Source organism: Camarhynchus parvulus, chromosome 5 (genome assembly GCF_901933205.1).
Source record: "Camarhynchus parvulus chromosome 5, STF_HiC, whole genome shotgun sequence".
NCBI classification, from domain to species: Eukaryota; Metazoa; Chordata; class Aves; order Passeriformes; family Thraupidae; genus Camarhynchus; species Camarhynchus parvulus.
The window spans coordinates 14,709,728-14,735,330 of NC_044575.1; the positions used below are offsets into that span (position 1 = coordinate 14,709,728).

Sequence of the window (25,603 nt, forward strand, 5' to 3'; positions counted from 1 at the left end):
ACAATTATCGTCTCATTGGCCAGCAGAGAGAACCGAACAGCAGGGAGATTAAGTGACTTGTACAACATCATACAGCACGTGTGATGCAGAGCTGAAAGTAGATCCCAAAGGATCTGGCTTCCAAGAGTGAGTTTGACACAGCTGGGCCAGTTCTCTGTGCTGAAGTAGCCAGCAGGCAAGGGGAGAGTAGCTTCATGTAAGTCATAGTGGGCAAAGACCAAAGTCAGCACCTCTGGGCCATTCCCCAGTCCCAGTAAAGCCACCACCAGGCCTCAGCACAGACACTGCAGGTGTGGTCAGAGCAGAAGGGACAGAGCTGCTGCATCCCAACAAATCCAGCACACCCAGCAGCTTGCTGGCCACCTCCCCTGGTGCCCAGTGCTGAGCACCCTGCTGGTCAGCCAGCTCAAGGGGGAAGGCCTGAAAAACTGGGACCACCCTCAAGAAAGACCCTGACCCAATCCATACGCACCCCTGGTGCTCTCTTGTCTTCTGAGGAAGGGCTCCATGCGGGGAGAGCAACCCCTGCATCCCCCACCTTGGCAAAGGGGAGACATCCTGCCTGAAGGGCAGGGGCAGAGAAAACGTGGGACAAACACTGAAACTGCTTTGGCCATGCCAAAGGTCCTCACCCTCGTTCCTAATTCCATCTTTCCTGCCATGACAAGCTATGTAGCTGCTTAAATAGTAGGAATTTTGCTTCTTCTTGAGGAGGCTTACAGAAGAGTCATTTCTAAGCATGAAGAAAAAGTATTTGCTTGATAATTTCACTTAAAGGAGTGAAAGAAAAAGTTGATAAAAGTCCCTTAAAGTTGGCTTTACGATATTGAGAAAATTCTACAGAGTGGATAAGCTGAAGGCCTTAAAAACTGAAGTCATCTAGCTTAATATCTGAGACCAACTGAAAGGAGGAGACCACTGGTAATGATAACAGAATAGAAAAAGGCCAAAATAATCCAATTTTAAAAAAAGAAAATAAGTGCTTTATAGCAGTAGCATGTATGTTTTCAAGCAGAGCAAGGCTGCATCTATCAAAGATAAAACACGGTAGTACTTCAAATACAAGATGATAATAACTTATCTAAGTTTCATGTGCCAAAAGGGACCCAGAACCCTCTATCACTCCTTGCATCTCATACTAGAAAAATAAGAATCAGCGTTGAAGATAAAACTCCGTGTAACAATCCAGAGCATTAGGGAAGATCAGTTTCCTATCAGAGACAAGTCTGTAGCACTGTAGCCAGGCGATTTTTTCATTATAAATATGTTGAGATTTAGCTAACAAAGGGTTAAAATGCACCATTCTCTGAAGAAGCTGTTTCTATTCCATTAACTTCCCAAATACCAAGGAGGTATTAATTATGCACGCAACTTTGCACACAAGCCCATTGTTTGATTCAGGATCTCTACTTACACATAGGTGAGGACTCACACCACTGCAGTGGGCACAGACACAGATCCCTTTGCACCACTCACTCCTTGCAGCAAGATAAGTCCTCACAGGAGCATTCTGGACCGACATAAATTCATTCTTATCTGTTATAAGGCAGCTAACCTCTGCTGAGGGTTCATTTACAAACCTGTGTGAACTTTCAAATGTTACAATGGGCAAACCTTCCAGTGTTTCTTTCTGGCCTTGTTAACACTGAACAAGGTGGGGAAGGTGGCAATAAGGAAATGAGCATTCAAGCAGTGATCAAGCCCAAAGACATCCAGAGTGCCAAGACCTTCAGAGCCGTATCAGGTACACAAGAAATCAAGTGTGAGAGTGAAATATCAAGAAAGATCTCTCACTTCTCTTAAAGGACAGGAAGATCTGGGTTTCCAATTTTACACTGGAGGAAGGGGAACAAAGGAGAAAATCTGAAGCTGTGACTCCAGTGCAGGTATTTTACCCACACCAGCAGTAAAACCCTCCAAAGCAGTACAAATACAGATTCAAAGGTATTACTGCACACCATACGGAGAGAAAAAGAGAGTGACTTACAGTCATTTCAGTGTAAGATAATACAGCATTCTACCACATCATGTAGCACCAATATAGAACAATTAGCCACTGCCTTCTCATCACTCAGAATGAAGCTTAAAGCTGAATTTGTTACATGTTTAAGGATAGAAGAAAAGCAGGATTAGAAACTTTATCCATGCCATTTGTGCCATCAAAGATTAAGCTCTATAGGAAATTACTGAATAGCTCTAAATTTATGTTAAAACTTACAGATCAGTGTCTCAAGCCAAATTTATCTTTTCTCAGCTACACATCTCTGGTCTTAGAAGGTGAAAGACACATTGTTTTTTGGAACTGCACAGAGCCTGAATGGGAAACCACAGCACAGCCCTATGCAGGCACACACTTCCTTCAGAAGCTATGGGATTATTTTATTCTCTGAAAACACGTAACATTTTTCAAGTTTTACTTCTTGTGGTCCATTGTCCACATCACGACATCACCCTCAACACCCGATATCAGAAGCCTTGGCACCTAGACAGGGTCAGGACAGGAGAGCTCGTGAACACCAGGAGCCATAGCTGCCAGCTTGGCTAGAACTGGCACTTGGAGACAATGCCAAGGGCATCCAGAAGAGCTTCTGCTCCCACAACAGCAGCAAAAGACTAAAAAAGGGACACTCAGGCTTATTGCTCAGTGGAGTGGGGGATTTGATGGCATAGAGGCACACAAGCCAATGCACCCAGTGCCCTCTTTGCCTCAGACTCTACCAGCAACATCTCCCTGACTTTCTATTCTTGGATGCAAGGTTCAAGGAGGAGATACACTACCAGGAAGAACACCAGATTGAGTTAGGGATGACTTGAGAGAACTCATCCTATACCAGGACATGGAACCAGACACGTTGTGCTTGAGAGCCCTGAAAGAAATGGTCTATGTGACTGTGACTTGTCACTCAGGTAAGGAGTTCCCCTGACAGTTGAAAAAGATAAGTCACACCCACAGCCAAAAAAAAGAATAGAGATATTTCTCTATGCTACAGCTCAAAAAGTCACAGCCTACACCCCTGTTTCCAGTGTCCTGCAGTAGCTAAGATTGCCACAGACTACACTCATTCAACTTCACTGGAAGTTCACCCACAGAATCTACACCCACCAAGCCACAGACATGAGGGCAAGAAGCCAACAATGGAGCAATCAGGAAAAAGGAAATCCCTTGCATCACAAAATTCATCTGTCTGAAACCATCTGGAAATTGACTCTTCAGGATATAAAGTTCACAGTATACTTTCTAAAGAAATGCAAGCAAAAAAGATTCACAAGTTTCCTGGGCTTTGACCCAGAAGACTCGAACATCCTTGTCTGGTTCTATATAGTTCAGAGGAAGATTTAAGTGAGAGGTAAAAAGTTTCCATGCTAAGACAGACAGCCCCTTCCTCATCCTTCTCCAACTATTCCTGCTTAATCTTCTAATTTCTCAGAGAAAGAAATTCTGTTGTTTCCTATCTTTGGGGTGACATGGTACAGAACAGAACACCATAAATCCAAAAATCAGGGACAAAGACACAACAGCTACTCCCTTCAAACAGCACATTTAGAGGAATACCATTAGTGACTTGTCAGTCACCAGGCAATCCAGAAGCCTGGCTTCCTGAAAGATCCCTGCTGGCATTTTACAAATTCTAACATTTTTCTAGCATGAAAGATGTGGAGGATTCACGGTGCAAGACTGATAACACCAGTTAAGTCTCACAAAATCCTAACAGTCTCTTCCCACAGATTTTGGGAATTGGTAAAGGAAATTTATTTCCACCAGGAGAGAAATCCCTGCATGAATGAGTCCACTAAATTTAGTAAGAGAACAAAGTCACTGGTTTTTACTTTTGTCCACAACCCCAATACAAACGTAATGTGGAAGTGACAGTCACTCCCTTGTTCTTCCCATGTGAAACAGTCTTTGTCAGTCCTCATATGGTCCAGAAAACAAAAAATATATGCATTGAGTGGCTCAATATTTTTCTTAAAGACATCATCTATTGATGGAAACCTATCACAATTGCTGCTACATGGTGGGGGGGGGGGAAGTAAAAAAAAAAATACACTTAAAAATGAGACCATACTTCAGACTAAAGAAATGAGAGTGAACATAATGTGCTTTAACCAGCAGACCTCACAGAGTGCCTGAGAGGGAACAGGACAGACTTGTCAGGTAACTTGCAGGGGTTAAAAAAAAATTGCATCAAGAATTTCCTAACTACCAGTTATTCTTCCAGAGAAGATCAGCCTGGTTACTGTCAGGTCACAAACGTTCCAACACACACTCCTTTGGCAGCAGATGCTACCTAAAGGTCTGAAAGAATAGTTCAGTTTCCAGGCTTCCAGGGACTGCCTCTGTCATGTTTTGAGATATTCCACCACACACTGTGATCAAATCCCGCTCAAGAGACTTGCAGCTTTCCCCAAAAAGCTGTGGAATTTAAAATCTGGCTCTGCCATAACTTTAGGGGGAAGAGGTTAGTGATGTTCTTTTCTCCCTCACCCATTTTCTAGTCTTCTAAACTCACTCTGAACTTTTTTCTCCTGATCTGTTACTTCTGCAAAAGGATCAAGCAAACATGTAAAAATGTCCAATTCAAAATATTTTTCATGGCCAATGAAAATTTAAAAAAAAAAGAGAGAAGCAGAAATTTTCAATAAGATTGAAATAACGGGAGGATATTTGGAGGTTTTCAGTCTGTCTTGAATTTTAATTAACAGCATATTTTAGAGTTAGGTAGTTTTCAAGAAAGGTTAAATAATGCAAAGTCCAAGGGGGTGTCCACAAATGATCATTGTTTGGTATCTCTGAAAACAATATCCAGCATATTTGGAGAATTAATGCAACTTTTGGGCAACGAAAGGTAATTAATCTAGTTCTGTCTGATGCACTGCTGTTTATTCGGTCTCTCAAGCACTCTTCACTGCACTTTTGACTCTAGGTCAAAGAGCTCATCAGCTCAAAGTGAGTTCCCCTTTCACACAATTCATCAGCTGCACAGAGCGGCTCAGAGAACGGGCTCAGGTACAAACAGATCCACCGTGGCCACAAACCAGCCAAGACGGCAACCATGGACCACTCCACAGCTCTGCTGGGCTCTGGGCTTTGCAGATGCAAAGGATATACAACACCTCCCCCAAGCTCACAGGGTAACACAGGAGTATGTCCATTTGCAGAATGGCACACATCTTTTCCTCCCAGGTGTGTTGACAGCTCCATAACAGCCCAGTGTGATGAGCACACACCAGAACAGCCCGTCCCATCTCCCTCCACGTGCTGTTGTTCACACACAGAGCTTCTTCCTCGCTGGGTCTAAATACACAACACGGGAGCTCCTGACGCACACAGCCTTTGTTCCTCCGTCACAGCATTAACTCATTAGCTGTAAATATGCGAAGTGCAGCTCGTAACACTGTTTCCCCTACAACGCTTTCAAGCTTGTGTTTTATTTGAATGGCTTTTTACCAGCGGCTCCCGAATTAAGCAAGGAAGCAAGTCCAACACATTCAAGGTCAGTGTTTGCATGTCCGATTGCACTGATGGTTATAACTGTTGTGGTTTCCCACCTTGAGGGGGCAGGAAGCTAGAGGTCTTCTGGGTAATCAAATGCACATGTAGAAACAATAAAATACACCCATAAAATGATGAGTGCCAAGCTTATTAATGCAGACTGCCTTGCCAGAAATGGCAGCTAGCTCTAAGTGTTCTTAAACACCTTTTGCCTCTATTTTTTTGTTTCTTTTTGGTAGTCTTGCTTTGCTTTTTGGTGGGCTTTTTTAAAGTGCTCCAGGAGTGCAAACAATCAGTGTTCCTAGAAGCCACCACATCAAAAAGCAGAGAAAAAGACATCTGAAATTATTTCCAGTGTGTGAACTGCTATCAGTATTCTTCACTCATTCCTGGAATATTGTGTTTAATCAAAAAGAGATGCATAATGAAGGCTACTCTTGGCTGTCATTTCTGCCTAACACTTGCTAAACAAAAGGTGTTACCAACAGGTTATTCTGAACAACAGGTGTGCAAAACCAAGCAGAGCATCTTTGCAGGACAGTTTACCCATTTCTCATGTAGCTGCTTTCCCAAAACACCATCTTATTGTTGCTGTTATTTGAAAATACACTTATAAATTATGATAAATTATGATAAAGATATGCTCTCCTTTGAGGAACTCAGGAGCCTAAGGAAAGAAACAACTGCAAATAAAAGGAGATGGGGATTGCAAAGCAAGACCATGCTATTTGCAAGGTGGAATTGGTGGGATTTCTCTGTGTCATCAGGTCCTCTTCTAGGCATCACAGAGCAAAATACATAAAAAAGGACTTGAACACTGAGGTAGACTTGGGAAGAAAACATTCAACATCCCACTCATCTCAAGAAGAATTTACTATTTGTGACTTCCCCTCAAAAACATTCCACACATATTAAAAAAAAAAAAGCTATTTTTTAGCAAAACAAAGTTTTTGTCTTTCTTGAGGATTGGGTTTTGTTGGTTTTTTTTTTTGCTCATTATCTGAAAGATACAAGGGTTGAACTTGAATGCATACCCAAAGCTCTTCAAAGAGATGAACACGAGTATCTACGAGCTACCCAAGAATGATTTCATTTCCCAATTACTTAAACTGAACAGATTATTCTAGAAGTTCTCATCACAAGACAAAGGCTGTCCCAATTTCTACTTGTTTTTCCTTTTCTTTCCCAATGTACCCTCTCCTAAAAGAAAAATGGATGCTGAACATAGATTTTAAAAGGTAGGCAAAATATGATTTAGTTTTTCTGGCTATGGTTTTATGTTAGTCTAGAAAAATATTTTTTTAAAAAATAAAACATTTTGAGACAGTTTTTGCCATCAGCAAGATTGTCTTTACAAGAGCCACAATAGGGTGTTCTGGTTCTAAATACCTGAATACCAAACTATAGTCACTCAGCCTAGGTTATTTTAATAGAAGGGTTTTTTTCTTCCCTCCAAAATTTTCACCTCAGCAACTGTACATTTTGAAACTAGATTTAAACATAATTGTTTCCATCATCCCAAACAAATGGCAAAAATAAATTATACCTGCAGATTATGCAATGACAAGTAACCTTCAATGTTTTAACTGTCAGGATTTAAGTCAGCAACATTAATGATTTCAGTCTCAGTGCAGCCTGGCAAGAAAAATCAGTATGTGGCAAAAAAATCAGAACCTTCTAGATATTTAGTATATGCACTAGAGAAGCCATTAATAATTAAAACATTTAGTTACTTTCCTGTATTAGCTTTAATGCTGAGCATTGAATTCTTAGGTGAGGATTTTAGGGTTTTACCTTGTTTCATGCTTCTTTTTCTTAACTCTTTAGTATTCTGGCTTTAAGTTGTTCAGGATGGGTTTTTTTCCCAGACTCTTAAGTGCACAGATATCTCATTGCCAGCAGAACTGTGTTGTCTAAGCAGCAATGAAAATGTCACCCACAGTTCATAACACTCAATCAGAAAATCTGTCCAGTACACACAATGTATTATTTATATTCTAGATAGAAAAGTACAACTACTACTTTAAGTTCACCACCTGAGCTTTGCTGACCCAAAAACACACCAAAAAGCAAACCCCTGGCCATTCTTTGCATCAGGCATCACAAAGGATCTGATCTTTGCCTCAGTTGATGAACTCTCAAGTAAAAAAATTTGGAAAATATCCCTGATTTAATAGTACTTCATATATATATTGGGTTCCAAACCAATTTTTTAGCTTGATCCAAAAGGAAACAAACTGCTTTCCTCTGTTTCTGGGCACTTTCTCTCAAAAAAAGCAAAGAATAGGTTTACACAGGGACTCAAACACTGCAGACAGGAGGAGTGAAGGAGTAGTGATGCAGAGAGCAAACTTATGCTTAGGATGCTTTGTGTAATGGGAGGTGATGATCAACCTAATTAAGAGCTTCACTGCAATTTCACGCATATGCAAATCTATCTGCCAGGTAGCACAGAAATTTACAGCACTGAATTCAAGTTGAGCTAAGAAAACCCTTTGCCAGCCAGTAAAATGTTAGTCACATGCCATACTGAACACACAGGACACACAGCGCCCAGTCACCAGCAAATAAATGAACAGTCACTCTAATATAGGGGCAGGGATGTTTTAAAGAGATGTGAGAGAACGTACATGCAAAAATTAATTATGGGTTCTGGGCTTCTTTAAGGTCAAACTTGGCAGAATATTTTTCTAGGAGGAGGAGTCAGTTTGATTTTTGGAGCCTCTCATTTACCGAAACTTTAGACTTACAGGAGAGATGGCTCCTGCCAGCTGCCAGAAAACCACATAGTAATAGATTCATAAAAGCCTTCTTCACATGCCTGAAATCACAGCTTTTAAATGGCTCAGGAGCCAGAGGATTATAAAAGAATGCAGGCAGCACTCTTTAGGCGTGGTAGCCCCATTCAGCAAACACTGAGGAGGCTTTCCAAGCTTTTACACCCCTGCCTCAGCCTCCAATCACACACTGGAGACTTTCTATGCTGTGGAAACCCGTACAGGGCTGGTAAAGGAAGAACCACAAACAAGTGCTTCCCAGTGTGTTACTGCAGTTATCCAGCCAACAATGTTTTGGGAGCTTGGAGTGCCCTTCATTAATAACCTACCTGCCGGGTTAATGTCACCACCACACTGATAACTTATCTGTTTAACTGCACTGCATTAGCTGGTGCTACACAAACCTCTGCCCCTTCTTCACTCTGTATTCCTCCTCAGCTTTCTATCTGTTTTTTCTAACAATCAGAGCAAACGTGCACTCGGCAGGCCCTTGACTCACAGGTCAAGATGACGAAAAATAAACCAGAGTGCATCTCATCAGAGAACTAAGTATGCTTGAGTACTCTTTGAATGAACACTTCTACAGCAAGTTTTTATTACTCTTTTTTTAAATACTCAGCATTTCAACTATTGTATTACACTGAAATCAGCAAGACTTCCACCTACAAAGAATTAAATCTGAAATACAAATTAGCATAGAAGAAAAAAAATCTCTGAAAGCATGACAGATTGTCTCGCATAACCCCCAGAAGAGCTCAGAAACTGAGTTTCTCAGAAGCCCCATCCTGGTGGCTGGGCTGCAGGGTTCCACATCCTCCAGCACACAGGCTGCAACTCACTGGGCTGGCTGCAAACAAGGTCTCTTTCATGACCATCCACCACTAATGCTTTTAGTTGCTTATGACACCTTTCATTCCATGCACTGCACTCTATTTTAAAAGGATGTGTCCCTGCCTTAGAGATAGTTCTGCTTGAGGCCAGCAAAAAAAGAGCAATTACTGTGAAGGCTGTCTCATGTTACACTTCATCAGAAGACTCCAGCACGATCCCCATTATTTATTGTTTGCATTGCCCTAGTACCTAGCAACCTCCACCATGTAAGCAGTGTGGTTTTTTTGCTCAAGCACTGCACACACACACAGAAAAAAAGGCGATCTGACAGTAAAATTGTTTAAAAGGTCAGCTGTTCTCAAAGCAGATTACAGAACATCACTATCATTGCAGGCCTGAAAGAGCTGGTGCCTTTCAATAGGTGCCAACATCCACCCAATTATTCAAAATAGGGATTCATAGCTATGTGCACCATACCTTCTGCAGAGTTCATATTTCTTATAACTCCCAACAAGTCTCCTGGCTAACAAGGGGACTTATGTAGATGCATTTGTATTACACACCGGGTTAAGGAGAGATTTTCCAGTACAGAAACAGGGCACATATTAAGCATTAAAGTTTGCTGTTCAGGATTTATTTCCTCACCAGAGCTTACAAGCAATTCAAAAAGCATTTGGTTGTCAAGTTGCTCACAATACAGAGTTGCTGCACTGGTTATTTTATGGTAATTGCATAGCAGAGATCTGGCACCTTTATTAAAAGGCCAGTCCTGTTTCATGAGTAACAGGAACTGCTTGCTGCACACAAAACTGCAAATCCATTCCCTGGCTGGAGCTGTGAATGCTTAGAAAGACTTTTTTCTTGAAAGGTAAACATTTCCTATTTCATGAGAAAAATAAAAAGCTAACAAATATGAGGAAACATCAAGATAAATAAAGGTGAGAAGTGAAAAAATCCACACCTCCCATCCATCAAAGCCAAAGGCAGCAGCACAGTAACACTGCCAGGATACTCTGAACTAAAAGACTTGAACTGGTGACCACTTGAAAACCAACTGACTCCAGCTCCTGCTTCTGTTCCATCACACAGAAGCAGCCAGCCTGTAATAGCTTGGCTATGCAGTATTCCAGCAGGAGTGTTCCTCTCCATAAATAAACCATAGACACATCAATAGCTCAGCGTTTCATAAGCCAAAGCACTTTCAGCTATGAAATTCCTCATGCAGGAGGAAAAAGAAAAAAAAAAGATAAAACAAACACAAATCCTGGCAACTGGCAATAAGGAAAAGCAGTTTCCTTCCACTTCAAGTGTGGACAGACTTCAACACAGAAAGTAAACAACTGCACTAGCTTCTCATTACTGCTTTTCCTAATCTGATACACAACTGCTCTCCCAAGAGTCCAGAGAAGTTCAGAAACATACACACACACAAAAAAAAAGGCTGAAGGAAAAAGAAGAATTTCAAATGAAGACAGATACACACACAACAATAAGAAAAATTAAGACGTTATTTCTTTGCTACTTCAACAGAAGTGTAGGAGTTTGGAGGAGATGCAATAGTATTTATTCTCTACCTGTACTTGGAGAGCACCAAAATAAGGATGTCCTTATTATCAGTCACCAGGACTGTTCTGCATATTATTTCTGTTCCCCTTGCCCAATTTCTTTGGGAACAGACAGCTGCCAACAAATTACCCACCAAAACAAAGGGCTTCCTTGACCATCTCAAGAAACAGATGAAGCATTAAATGCAAACAGCCGCAGTCACACTCCTACAATTGGCTATTTCTGGTCAAGTCTCATTTATAACTTTCAAAGCTGCTACAGAAACAAAGTGAATTCAGGTCTCATTCCACGTCAGCTGGGGACAGTCCAACACATCTTCCATAGTCATGTGTGAAAACCACAGCAGAGACAGATGGGATACAGCTGCTACTTAAGGAGCAGACCTGAGGTCAGAGAAGCAGTTTCCATTGCAGCTACTCCTGATTAGCTAACTGCTGTCAATCTGCTCCCTGTCAGCTGCCATAAAATACACATATTTTTCATACCAGCTTCTTGTTTTTAAGTTGTGGTTTTCAGAGTAATTTTCAAGGAGTTTTCTTACTGGTCTTTTGTTTAAAAGTGGTTCAGATGCACTTTTAACTGCATTTAAAATGCTTGCTTGGTATCTCCAAAACCTGCACATCTACCAGTTTCTAGTGATGCAGGTGTAGGCCCTCACGGAATCTGACAACAGCTCAACTCCGGCAAACTGATTTCAAAACCAGAATCTCACAGGCAAAGCCATATACAAATGTTGATGCAACTGTTCAAAGTGATTTTGTGTCTGGCCCAGTTCCCTAAAGGTGGCATGAATTTTGGCTAATAGCATGTGCCAGGAATACAGGGTCATTCAGAGAACATTAACCCTGAAGTTTTTTTATTTTCAGTACAAATGCATAAGCACGACTGCAACATTTTAAAAGGCAATCTGAAAGGATTAGGGAACACAGAATTTAGTTTCAACAGCAATGAAAAGCAATTACAATATAACAGCATCTATACTTTTAAACCTCAACTTTCTAAAATTTAACATCTTCACATTGCCCGATGCAATCTGTTGCATCTCCAGTCAATCTGTTCTCAACATCCTATTTTGCATTTCTTTACGTGTTAGATTCAATTGTTCAACCTGAGCTCTTCCCAAAACCAAAGGATTTCTGCTGAATTTAATTTTGCATTCAGCAGAATGCTGCTGGCCAGAAACATCTCTGCACCACAGTGTCAGAGTTGCTAACACCAAATGACGTTAAACAAACGGCAGCCCTCCACTGCCCAGCAATTAAAATTGATAAGAAGCCTGTGTTCTTCAGGACTCCTTTTCAAGTCTAACAGAAAGCTCTGGAATTGCCAGCCACTGGAGATTTTTATGGCTTTGCTTTTTATGAATGCACAGCCGAGCAGGCGATAAGCGCTTTTGTGCACTTGGCTGGTGTTTGCCCACGATCACGACTGTTGATGGGGGTTTGCTGGTGTGAAAGATGCCAACAACACCCCAAGGACAGACTGGGACATTCCAGCACTTGTCAGAGAGGTGCCAATTTGCCCCTAAACCAAACATGCCACAGCAATGCTGATAACAGCTTTAGACGGGTGCCAGAGGAGAGGGCAGTCAGATTGTGTTATTTACCACATCTAGAACAAACAGCCTCCAACTTCCACTGAACTTGTGACTCAGGGGGTAAGAAGGCTAAAAACCTTATTTATGATAGAGCTGTCAGCCAGTCCCTGATGTCACTGCACTCACTCACATCCACGGGTGCTGAAAGCAAAGCGCTCTGAGGCACCACAGCAGTGCCAGGGGCAAACTCAGGAGCACAGACTGGCTACCTACGTGTATGGTCACTTCATCCTAGAGGCCAGAAACATTCCCAGAGCACTAGATGATGTAAGGATGCACAGGGCACGGGGATCCCGGCTCTAGAAGGTCATGCTATAGCACATTGCAGTGTCTCTACCCAGTTAGGTGCAGTCACAGCCTCTGCCAGGCTTTGGTCCCAGTGCCAGCCAGGACTGTTGGTGCTCACTTGTGCTAAGGAGCCCTTTGCCAGCACAGGCACAGCCCTGCACTGCTGCAGCTACTGAGCTTTTGGGCCAGAACCAGCTCACACCCCACCAGCTGGTGCAAGTGCAGGGTTTGCTCATGAATTCCCTCTACCTCCATGCTTAGCACAGCTTTATCCAGGCTGATCTAGCAGGCACAGCTCAGCTGTAATCCACATCTAGCAGCAGAAATACATCCCAAAAAACTATCTTGATTAGTATCAAATTTGGTAGAGATATGAAGTGCAGGGAAGGTTACAGCCAGTAAATCTCATGCTTTCATTCAGGTCCCTGGGATGTTGATGGAGCTCATCTGGTCCACTCCTCTCTGTAAAATGTTAAAAGGCAGCCAGTAACACTGATCTGGAGGAGTTGTGAGGAAAAAGTAAATTTACAGGTGGTCCTTCTTCCTGACTGTCTAGGCTATTTTCCTTCATTTCATTCCATGAATTCAAACTTGTTTCAGCTCATTACTATGGAGCAGTCACTTTACACTTTGGGAAAGAAAGCACACATTGTCTGGCTTTCCCATGACTATTTATCTTCATTGCATTGCAATGGCAGTGTTGTTCCTAGAAAATATCCTGGTAAAAATGAAACAGTAAAAAACCATTTCATTCTTCCTTACATTTACCACAAGACACAGTAAAGTGAAGAAACTACTTTCATTACCACACCATATCCTAACTATGTAGGAAACCACTTATTCAAAGCTGAGTTCAATTTATAAATGCCTTTTAAATGACATGCTCCAGAATACCAATTTTATTTTACCAAGGTAGGTGCTAATCTCAGTGGTGAAGCCAAATTTTATTCTGGTTAATCAATAGCTGCCTATGGGACGCTTTGCTCCAACTGAGTTCATTTCTGCCCTCAGTTCCTGTCCAAAACTTGCACAAGTTTCCCATGGTATTTCACAGCCACTAAAGTTCAACAGAACACAAAGTCTCTTCTACACACCAAAATGCCTGAGACACAGGGAGGCTGGGGAGCAGGCAAAAAGAGGCACCATAGGAAAAAACCAGTGACGACAAAGTCTGCTTCAAACTGACAGAAGTGGTGTTTGAGGGGGATGGAGAGAGACTGCAATTCCAAAGAAAACACAGCACTTCACTTTAGCAATCAGACAGTAGCATCATCAGATTGCATTTGTTACAGGGAGGAGGAGGAAACTGAAGATGAAACACATGGCTGTGGCTTTTGACCACAGCTCACACTGACTGCTGGCACACATTGTAAAAACAGACAGACTGATTTCCTCAAAGCACTGAGAAACAGTTTGATTACTTACCAAGTCACTTCCAGCAGAACTCCTCAAGAAAATAATCCCATGGCATTTTGCATTATTTCAATAATATAATAATATATAATGTTGTATATTTAATATTTAATTATTACTATAATATTAATAATATAGCAACAAATACAGACCATATACAGGTTTCCTGAAACAAGCACTGTTTCTTTCAAGAGAAAGATATCTGACAGAAAACTTCCCTTGGAAACAGCAGACAGCCTCAGCAGAGGTTAACAGCTAGTATCAAAACCAGCTTGAATTTTATCTCTACTCTTTGATGTAAGAGGTACAAGCAGGTGGCCCTTTACTCCTACAGATACAATCCACTGAAAATTTCTAGAGATCAGGCTCTTCTAATTGTACATCACATTTTCACCATCAGTTCAATTTCTCTATTTCACTTTACGGTGAGACTTGATGGATGTGTAATGTTTCCTGTTAAAGCCAGACAACAAAAGAATGCCACAGAAGTCGTCCAGAGATAACCTCAGTGCTTGAAAATCAGAGTGCAATATGCAATCAGACACCCAAGAAGGGTCAGCATTAACACAAGCACACCTACAGCCTTCCACATGCTGCAAAACCTGCAGGATTCCAAAGGTCTGTTTTCTCCCTCACTCTTGTAGCTTTTCTCTCATTTCTGTGGTTCAATATGTAGTTGCCCAAAAAAGATCGTGCCACAAAGCTAAATAAAATGTACAGATGGCTGTCTTGAATGAACAGAACTATGAAGGCATACAATTGACATGACTGGGTAACACTCAGATGCCTGTGCCTGGCATACTTTACATGCTGTTGAAACAGGATGCTCACACAGCTTAGTGCCAGGGTGCTGGATGACCTGCTGACACAGAAAACATCAAGTGAGCCGGTTTATTTTGAGTGAAGTGCTGAGATAACCAATTATCAATAGTTTCTGGGTCACAGCCAAGATAACAGCATACAATCACATGAAGTTTACTCACACTACAATAAAGCAATACACGTTTAGTTATTTACTCATTGTCACGTTTGACCACATTTTAATGTCTTCTAAGACGGGTGAAAAACAAATAGCTTCTACTAGATCTATTTATGATGAATATCAGGGGAAAAATAGGACCTTATTTGCTGAAGTTTGTAAAGATCAGATAAAGCCATTGCACAGAATACAAACACCACTGATTCTTAACAGGGTCGGCAGAGGACATTCTCTACTTATTGAAGCCACAGGATGAAAGATCTTTGCTCTTGTCTCTTCCCCTATCTCCACTGCCCTGCACAAATAATTGGGCACAGGCATTTGAAGGGTGTAAGAATGAGATTAGCAGCAGAAACCATTTCCTGCATTCATTCTCCTTTGCTCTACTTGTCAACATCCGTGCAAGAGATGAGGCACCTTCAACTGTGCTGACATGCAGCTTACTGTGAAAAAGAAGACTCTACCCAATCCCAGCTCATTTTCAGATGACATGGGGAAGGGGACAGCTGCTGCAGGAGCAAACACACTCTTGGAAGGCAGTTCCTTACTCTGCAGGACGAAAATGCATTCAGTACAAGGGATGAGCAAGAGCTCTGTAGTCCTTGCCTCTGCTATTACACCTGGTGTCTTTGGAGAGAATCCAAGGAAATTACCTGGCGGGTGATTTACATTCTGTGCTCAGACCATGACTCAATTTTCTGTACTATCCAAATAATATAAAAGTGTGCAATATTAGCACCGCAATGAGAAAACACTGTAAAAAACTGAAACAATTTAAAAGTATCCTGAGGTTTCAGGAATTCATTGTAGGTTTGCAGAGGAAACCCAACAACTTCTGAATTTCTACACATCCAAGCCTGCCCAGTCTCCTTGTGTCAGTTCCAGCTGTCTGACAGTGAGCAGCATACTGCAAGGGTGACCACACTCTGGTCTAAACAGAGGGGATAAGCCTTTGTTCTTGCCCAGCCTAAAACACATAAGGAGGGACAGAGGGAAGACCACTAATTGTCAGAAACCTACAACAAAACTACTGGTGAGATGGTAAAAAACCTGCATACAAATGGTATGTGATTTGACATATTTACAAGAGACAGCAGTCACCTGGACAAAGTTCATACAGAATTAGCACCATAAGATGCCTAGTGTTAAAGAAAAATCAGCCTTACTATAAATAAAATAATATTAAAATATTTATACACATCTGGTGCACAATGCCTTGCAAGTAGTTTTAATTGCCCTAATTTTGGAGAGAAGTATATGCAAGTTTTTCCCTCTTCACTAGTTGGATCCCTACCTTTTACCTTTACAAATTGCTCCCACTAGGAAGCAAACAGCTGTCCACAGAGTTAAGTTAAACACATGATGATAACTTCTTAAGAATCAAACCAAATATTACTCCAACAAATGTATGATATTTCCTATTATTGCAAAATAAAATGTATGCTCTATTTCTGGGGTAAGAGTAAAAATAATAGGTTATTATCAAGAGCACAATTTGTTAGGATAAACAAAGATTTTCTACTATTCTATGATCTTAGCTGACTAAAAACAGTATATTTCCCATTTGAAGTAAATACTAGTGTAGTTACATAACAAAGCATTTACTTTTTAAAAAACCTCAGCAGATTACAGAGGGATTTTATAGTTGAGAGTAAAAAATTCAGTTCTCTATTACAAATGGGACAAAACTGTGTTGTCAAATGAGGTCTCAGAAGTCCACTGGCATTAGCAAAACATTTATGAGATGTATGTTCCTAGCAAGAGCTTTAATATGAAATTCAAAGATCCGCATTGATATTTGCGGAAGCAGAAGAAACTTAAAAGGATCCAGAAGCCCTGTCCCAGGTTTATTTTGACTTTGGTTAACATTTTTCATAAAATATTAAATCATCACAGTGATTATGAAGAGCAAGACCTAAAATAAAAATGCCTACACTGGACACTTTGCTAGGAATATTTAACACTGAACAACCTACAGTGTAATTTCCTATTTTGGGGAATTTATTGCTTTTAAAATGATAAAATCCCAAGGCTAGAGAGTTGGTGCTTGATGTATTCCTTGCAAAAAGTACCAGACATTTTTTTTTCTTTAACTCAAAAAGGATTCAGTCAGTTCTGAGTAAATGTGTGCTCATTATCTCACACAACTGGAAGTTCTGACACTAAAGCAGTTCAGAGAAAAAAAACCCTGGCTTTTGTCATGGTGGTTGTACTAAGCTTCAATAAAACACTAACTTCCCCTGTGCCTATGTTTTATTGTAATGTTTCCAGGGGTCACATTTTCTGTTATAGAACGTGGCTATTAAAGACAGGACTACCATTGAGGAAACGTGGGACAGTATTTTCGGGTTTTGTGAAGTTTTGTTGTTTTGGGAGTTTTGTTGGATTTTGGTGTTGTTTTTTTGATATTTTAAACTACTTACACTACACTTACACACTTACTCAGGCCCTGCTTTGCATTGTGTGCAACTTCTTACAGCTCCTTGAACATAGAAAATGGCTATTATTTTAGTATTCTGTACCAGAGAGTAGGAAAAAAAGAAGAAAGTCTATATATCCTCAAAAATTGGTCATATCAGACAAGGGAAAAGCTCACACCAAGCACCTCTACAGTCCTCCAGGTATGCACACCCTGGAAGCCAGAAAGACTCTTCGTTGAGAGCAGCTTTAGAATTTCATATTAAAAAAAACTACATAAAAATTTACAGTAAAATTAATATTAAATTTGATTACTACAGCATTGAATGCTCCTACTTACAAACAGAGATATAAATACACTCTTACATGCATATCTTCCTGGTAGGAGGTAAGAACTCCATACCTCAACTACTCCTGTAGCAGAGCCTGGCAAATGCCTGTGCTCTCCCATTACCATGCCTGGTATTATAATGGTTCTCCCAGGCCATTATGCCAGATGAAGCATGACTGCACGAGGAGGCTGAGTACCCCACCTAAAACCTCACCAGCCTAGGCATTCTGCTGTAACTCAGCCTCCCCACCAGGTTTATTTGCATCTGGCAGCTCTCCAAGGCATCTGAAACATGTTGGACCTCTCGTTGGCAGGCAGAAAAACACCTTGCCCCCAACAAGACACTATTTTCCATGTGGAACTGAATGAGCAGGTGTTCACAGCTTTTGTGCTCAGCCACTAATGCACATTAAACAATCTATTAACAGACCAAATTAATGAGGTGGTGCCAAGTTTGAAGTCAGCTAAGCCCTGTGCCTGTGCATAGCTCCCTGCAGCATATGTTGGCACCGTTGTTTGTAACACATCCAGCACTCAGGCACTTGGAGCTCAGCCTAATTAGTTCACTGCAATTGAATCTCAACTCTAGCCTTGATTCAGCTGCAATGGAAGTTTTGAAAGAGGCCTAGCTACACAGCCTTGCATGGTTTTTCCCTGGCACTTGAGGAGTCAGGGCAAGGAAGTGTGCCAGAATTGCCCAACCAACCATTTGACAGAGACACAGAAATGTGAATGCTGAACTTACTGGTTTTTTTAAGATCATTCATGGGCAACTTTTAAAGGCAGGATAATTATTTTTCTACATTTAAAAGCAAACATGAGAGAAGGACTGAAATGTCATACTGGAAGGATGATGGGAAAAGAGAGAAGGCCAATCCTAGGAAAGCCTGCCCAAATTGAAAAAATGCATAACTTCTATGTGTGCATTTCACAGTTCTTTATTTCTCCACTGCACACAACATGTCTTTACTGAGCACTAATTTTTGCCAGTTTACAGTCTTCTGCTTCCATTTGTTTCTAGAAAACCTAAACACCAATACAATTACAAAGTCTTTTTTCTCCCCACAAAACTGCCTTGACCCAATGAATTTTTTTTTTCCTAGTAGCCAACCATATCCCACTATGCATTTCAGAACAGAAACTGGATTTTCCCAATTATTGCTAGAGGCGTCTTCAAAAGGCATTTTAACTAGAAGGTACCCGGGATTTTCACCTCCCTTCCACTTCAACAGTCAAAATACATTTCCACAATAATTTTCATGCAACAATCACTGAATGTGACAAATAATGCAAAGAAGTGATTTCATCAAAGTTTTTTTAAAGTCAATTACAGTTATTTGTATCTACATTTCTTAACCCAAGAACTTCTACTGTCCCACTGGGAGAGAGAAATGGGGACCCCTTCTAACACTTGAGCTCTTCATGGCACAAACTTGGACTGCTCTCAGCCACAAGACAACCAGACAGCCCCGAGCAAAAATGAAACTTCTGACAGGCTACAAATTGGGAAACAGGGCAAGAGGGAGAAGCTCTGTACTGGCCAGCCCAAAAAATACTATTTCAATTACATGGTCCTAAAGAAGCACAATTATTGTGCAATATTGTTGATTGTTGTCATCTTATTGCAAAAGTTCCATACCTTCTCAGTGATTTCTCACATGCAGCTCCTCATAGCACTGACTCCTTCTTCTTCACAGCACAGCCAACAAACTCCATCCTCTCTCTCTCCCCAACCAGCTAACCCACTCTTTTGTAGCACTTATCTTCTTATTGGACACAGCTGCGGCCTATTAAGAGCAGCTTGTTCCTGATCTTTGGGGATTAGTACAGCTGCAACTCCCCAGGTGTGAGACTACCTTCTGCACTATTTTCTTACATTCTATCCCCCTACACAATATTGTAGCTAAGGGGCTGCACTGCAGCATGCAGAGAACAAAGGGGGAACAACAAAACCCTTAAGCCACTTCTCAGTCTCACCTGCCTCCAAAAATCTGCCACAAGCCCAAGCTTCACCATCAGGCTCATCAGCAAACAGGAGTTGCAACTCCTAAAGATGAGCACACCTTCTTATGTGGAGTAGGCAAATGGTCTTCCCTCCTCTCTGGGAATACTGGAAAGTCAGCTTTCCAATGCCTTTTCCTCTCAGGTAAAGCTTTACCAAGCACATTGATAGATATATTGTGTTAGGTTTCAAAGGTGTCTGCTCTGCTGCAAATTGGCCTCAACTAAACTACCTCGGTCATGATGAGACAAAAAAAGTTAAACCTGGGTCTTCCTGCTATTGACAGCAGGGAATATGACCCTGACCAAGTCATATTTCTTTCTTTCCACTTGGAAAAGCCATGCTTACCTTGGAGGATTTATGTCTTTTTTTTTTTAACAGAAGTAATAATCTGGAAGTCTACAAAAATCTCTAAACATACAAACGTTCATACCAAAACCACAGCGTTTCAGTTTGCAACATTCTTTAGTCTGAAAGAAAAGTCATGTGTGAGCAGTGCACACAGTAATTGTTTTATGGATCTTTTTTCCTCCTCAACATTTTACACAAGTATGAACCAGTAGGTTTTGGAAGTATGTTTGCAGCAAGTCTGGAAACATGGCAAAAATGGGATTTTAAGTTGGAGTTAGGCTTTTTCTTCACAATGTAATGTACGTAAAGAGCCTGGTGTAAACACTGCTTTGCCTTTAATAACTGATTACTGTGAGTCCTGATTCAGGCAACTGGAATATTCTATCTACGCTCACTCCCTATCTCTGTGTGCACACACATGCAGCCATGCTGCTCAGAGTCTGCCTGTTTCCACAGACCACTTTTCCAAACCCCAGCCACTGGCCAGGCCAAGCTTATGTAAACAACTTGGGATTCCAACAAACCCAATGACAATCATTGCTGATTAAACCAAACTTATACAAAGGCAAAGTAAATTGAACCAGGTACAGGCATGCAAAGATAAGACAGAAGCTGATTATCTTGCATGGCAACAAAGGAGAGGTGCCACAATAGAACAAACCAACGGTCCATCAGTTTCCAAATTGTTCGCTCTGGTTACAGCCAACACTTCAAAGAACCAATACTGCCAGAAGTCATTATTTGCCACACCAAGAAGAAGAGAAATCAGTTCATAACTTCAGTTTCTTCAGGCATATTTTAAGACGTTTATTTTAAAATTAAGAGGTGAGAAGAACCTCTTCTGTTGAGTACCTAAACCTAAAATCATTCTTTTTAACATCTGACAACTTCACTTATTCTGTACAGTCATTTCCAACTGTGGGACTACCCAAGAGTTTCAGCAGGCCACTATGAGAGCAGAGTTTCTTTTTCCACCTCTCCTCAAAGAGGCTGAAAACTCGATTTGTTCAGGCTGCAGAACATTTCGCCTCTCACAGCTGCCCTCTCAAGGTGCACTGCTATGATAAGTGTGATAAGATGCCCTAGCCTGGAAGGTCACTGAGAACAGTGGCACTCAGTCATTCCCTTGCTCTGACAGCCAAGGCAGATTTGGTGGCCCTGGCAGGACACTGCCGCCCATACAGCCCGGCCACAGGGCAAGCAAAGCTTGCAAAGTCTGAGTCTCCAAGCAACCACCAACTGGGTTTGCAGAAGCCATGCATGTAGGTCCTCAGCCACGAAGCACAATTTACTTGCCCTGGTAAAATCAGGTGTATGTACACTGTATGCTTCATCTATTTACATGAAATTTATTACAAAATCAAACCAAGTCAGGCAGCTGAACTAAGAGGTTCCATCATCTCTCCTAGTACTTTTAGGCAGGTTTTTTGAGTTAATTAATTAATGGTTGATTAGCCATTCTTTCTCCCCACAGAGACTATTTCCTCAGCCTTCAAAAATCAAGTATAAGTGAGGCACAATAATTCATTCCCTATTCTGCTCACTTTGGTCTAAGCAAATAAGAAAAATTCTTAGAAAATACCTGTCTAGAATTAAATTGATTTAATCAGAGACTGGAGTGTCAAATTACCCTGGAGACTGAAAATATCAACAAGAGAGAATATACATTTTGCATAGTGGAAAACAGATATTTCTGACACCTTATGAAAGAAATAATTCAGAAGAAAACAGGTCATGACCTGACCTGTGCAAAACAGCCAGATTCCATCCTTTAAGTCAAGGGTACACAAGGGCCTTTGCTACTCACCAGAACAAGCAGCAATCAAAATAATATGAAACAAACAAAACAACCTAGAATCTGTGGATTAAAGCTTGGTGTCCAACTTCCCTTTTCTAACAATATAATACAAAACCAAGGAAAATCAATCCTGAGTATCAGTTCTTAGCTATTAGTATTCTACATACCACTGACTAAGATTCCTGAGCAGGAAAAGGGTGTGACAGGCAATCAGTAGATGTAGCTCTTATCTCTTGATAAACAGTGTTTTAACAAGCAGCCAGAGATACAGTTCCAGAGTAAGTTACATGGGCTATTCCAGGAGTTGTTTCTAACTCTAATAATTACAGCATATAATTAAGAACACAGCCACACACTCCACACCATGCAGAAAACAGAAAATTAAGCCTCCAGCGGTTGCTCCCATCACTGCGCTAGATCTTGGCCAGGGCTCTCTACTCAGCTTAGGTCTTCATGCCCTGATTTAACACCACTCCCGTTTCCTCTCCTTCCCCTCTACACATTGAGGACAGCGACAGAGACCTCCCAGGCAGCTGAAAACCCCAGAACAGAGCAGGAGGCAGACTGCAGCGGGAGTCAAAACGACTACAGGCAAAATGAGTTCAGTTTCTTAAAGTCGTTTCGGCAGGAGATACTAACACCAGGGTCCTTGCACCCCCCAAGGTAAAACCAGGCTTAGCATTCTATGAATGACTGTTTGTATGCTGACAATAGAACAATCAAGTACTTCCTCCAGGATGACTCCAGGTCCTTTCCAGCTCTGCACCTCATCCCTTGTATCCAGCTGCCTGCACAAAGCAGGTCCTGTGCCTCCTCCTGAGGAGATGCTGGTGCCCAGCAGCTTCTCTGAATCAGACAAATCTGCCTCATCAGTTAATTTTAGCAACAAGTCATCTGCCAATGCTCAGCACCTGGCTGGCAGGGATTGTAGTCCAAACAGAGCATTCCTTAGCACAGTAGAATGTTGCTTTGCGAGCTCAAAAAGAGCTGGACAAGTATGGACCAAAGACCAGTACCTTACACCATGATTTAATGGGCACAAAAAGCTTATATACTAAAAAAAAAAAAAAAAAAAAAAAGGCTGGGCTGAGAACAGTAAAGCCTCAATTCCCTCTGCTGGTGGGAATCAGAGTTAGGCTGCCTACATGGTACTTGAAGATTGCCTTGTGAGAAACATACAAGGGTGTCAGTACCCTCTTCTGTCTCTTCAGTGCCCTAAGGAATTTGAACAATGCTTGGTAAGAGGCTTGAGAATATTTACTGCCACTGTCATTCGTCATTGCATCAGAAGAGTTCTGGAAAGAAGGGAAATGCTGGGGCTAATGCTTACACCATGGGTGTGTGTCGAGGGGGGAAACACGTAATGACTTACACAAATTACAGAATCTTAATTCTTGCGCAAACAGGATTAATCCACACTGCAAATATTCGCAAAAAAAAAAAAAACACAAAAAACCAAAATCCCAAAAAAACCAGTTAAAAGTCAGGCTAGAGCCTTAAGTATTGAAAGGACTATAAGCTTGGGTTTTGTTTTTCAGAGTTTTCCTAGACTTGCTGTTTTGCTGTTAAGATTTAGAGAAGATTAGTTAAGATATTGAAAACAGTTTGCTGCACGATCCAAGCATAATTTGAGACACCTGAAAGGTCAGAAGCCATAAAAGATATCTACCTAAAACTCCTGGTTAGGGGCAGGAAAAAAAAAAAAGGGGGGGCTCCAATTCCCAAAAGTGTTTTACATTGTTCAACAACAGCTATTAGGCACTTCATCATTACAGTCATTACTCATTTTCTCATCTCATGGCATTATCATAAGGCTAAAGAGAATGGAGCCCACAATTATCTCAGCAGTTGTACCCAGTCATCTCCCATTTACATACACTCAGATGACAGCTGTTTCCCCTCCACTAAAATAAAGTTGGTACCACTTAACCTGTTGACCTAAACACTCCAGAATCCTCAAGTGTGGAACAGAAGCACAAAATCCTGCACTGACTTTAGATAACAGTTACTTAGAAATAGAACTTAAAATCAGAATACAGTAACAAAGTCATAAAAATGGACTTTGGTGGCTTTTGTCTTAGGATTTTGACCACAAAATATCTTTCTGTTGGAATAAGCATGTATACACGTTATGGATATACACATACATATATATATATATGTTTGTGCATGAATACAATAAACACACACCACATTCCTACCTGACCTTCTCACCTAGTTTAACACATGCCAATTGCCCAAGAGGCCACACAAGCCTTCAGCAACACCTCGATGGAAAAGCTGATGCCTCACAGAGACACCTGCTGGGATGCTCGTGCTCCACAGATCTGCTGGCTGGGGTTTGACACTGCACTCTGCAGACAGTACTACAGAAAAAGGAACTTTCAACCTACCCGCGGCTCAACAGCACCCTCCGAACACCACCTCCTTCCCATCGTAATGGATAGCACAAGGAGGTAGAGCCGGGGCAATAAAAGAGGCAAGGAAAATGAGCATCACCTGTTTCTCATCCTCCTCTGACAAGACTGCAGCACTGATAATCGATAGCACCTGTTCAATTAGAAACTGCTGCTATGCAGTGAGCATCGGCATCACACAGGTGTCACTGCTTGAAATCAGGAGCCATGCGTCAAAAAGTAATAAAGCATGGGTGACACTGCTACCTACTTCATTTCTACGATCAGTATGAACAAGGCTCCCTGGGTAGCCTTCTGAAGAAAATTGCCTGAAACCAGCTCCCGCACTATCTGATCTCAGTTCACCTAAGGGCTCCTGAACTGAGATACAGCATTTCTCTTAACTAAAAGGGCAAACTTTCCCCTAGAGGGTGACTTTTGTTTTACTTCACACCTGCAGGGAAAAAAAACACCAAAAAAACCAAACCACCCACAGCCCAAAGGACCGTAACTGCAGGATGTGTAAGCCCGGAGCACCGGGCAGGTCTGGGAGGCTCGGTGCCCGAGGAGCCTCCGGGGAGGGGGCTCGGCAGCAGCGGCCGCTCAGGGCACGGCCGGGGCAGCGCTGCAGCGCCGGTAACGGGAGTGCGGAGCAGGTGCCCGGCGGCAGCGGGGCGCTACTCACACGGTGAAGTGGTACACGAAGCACTTCCATCCCGTGGGCCGCTCCAAGAAGTTGTAGACCCTGCCCTGGACGCTGCTGCGGCTGAGCAGGGGCTTGCGGAGGCTGTAGATGGAGACGCGGGGGTCCAGGCTGACGGGGGGCCGCGGGCAGTCGGCGCTCACCACCAGCACCTCGCTCCGCAGGCGCGGTGCCCGCTCCCGCTCGGGCGCGGGGCCGCATCCCGCGGGCGCCTGCCCGCCCTGCGCGGCCGCCAGCGGGGCGTAGTGGGCGTTCGGGGCGCTCTCGGCCAGCTCCAGCGCCGCCAGCTTCTTGCCGGGCGTCATGCTGCCCCTCCTGGGCAGCGAGAGCCGGCCCAGGCTGCGGCCCTTGGGCTCGCCCGGCGGGGAGCTGGAGGACATGGCTGGGGCGGCGCGGCGGAGCCCCGGGAGCTGCGGGCAGCGCCGGGCGCCCCGTCCCGCCGCAGACACCGCTGGCCCGGCCCCGCGGGGCGGCTCCGGCCGGGAAAGGTGCGGGGAAGCGGGGGCGGGCCCGGCGCAGTCCCGGTGCGGCCCGGCGGGAGGCGCTGCCCGCGGCAGCCGCTCCCCCTGCCCGGCACCGGCCGGAGCCCCGGCGGCGCCTGGAACATCCCCGGGCTGCGCTCGAAAGTGTCGCTGTCCTCATTGCTGACCTTCGCCTGT

General features: G+C 42.5%; 1 protein-coding gene across 2 annotated transcripts in view; it reads right to left on the minus strand.

Annotated features, from left to right (window-relative positions):
• The window catches only part of KCNQ1 (potassium voltage-gated channel subfamily Q member 1), a 329,005-nt gene extending 303,631 nt beyond the window's left edge, over positions 1–25,374 (minus strand). For both annotated transcript variants that reach the window (XM_030950000.1, XM_030949999.1), the window contains exon 1: positions 24,927–25,374. In XM_030950000.1, coding sequence (XP_030805860.1) covers positions 24,927–25,324 — 398 coding nt within the window. In that variant the 5' untranslated portion in view covers positions 25,325–25,374. The remainder of the gene's footprint in view (positions 1–24,926) is intronic.
• Between the last annotated feature and the right edge of the window lie 229 nt (positions 25,375–25,603).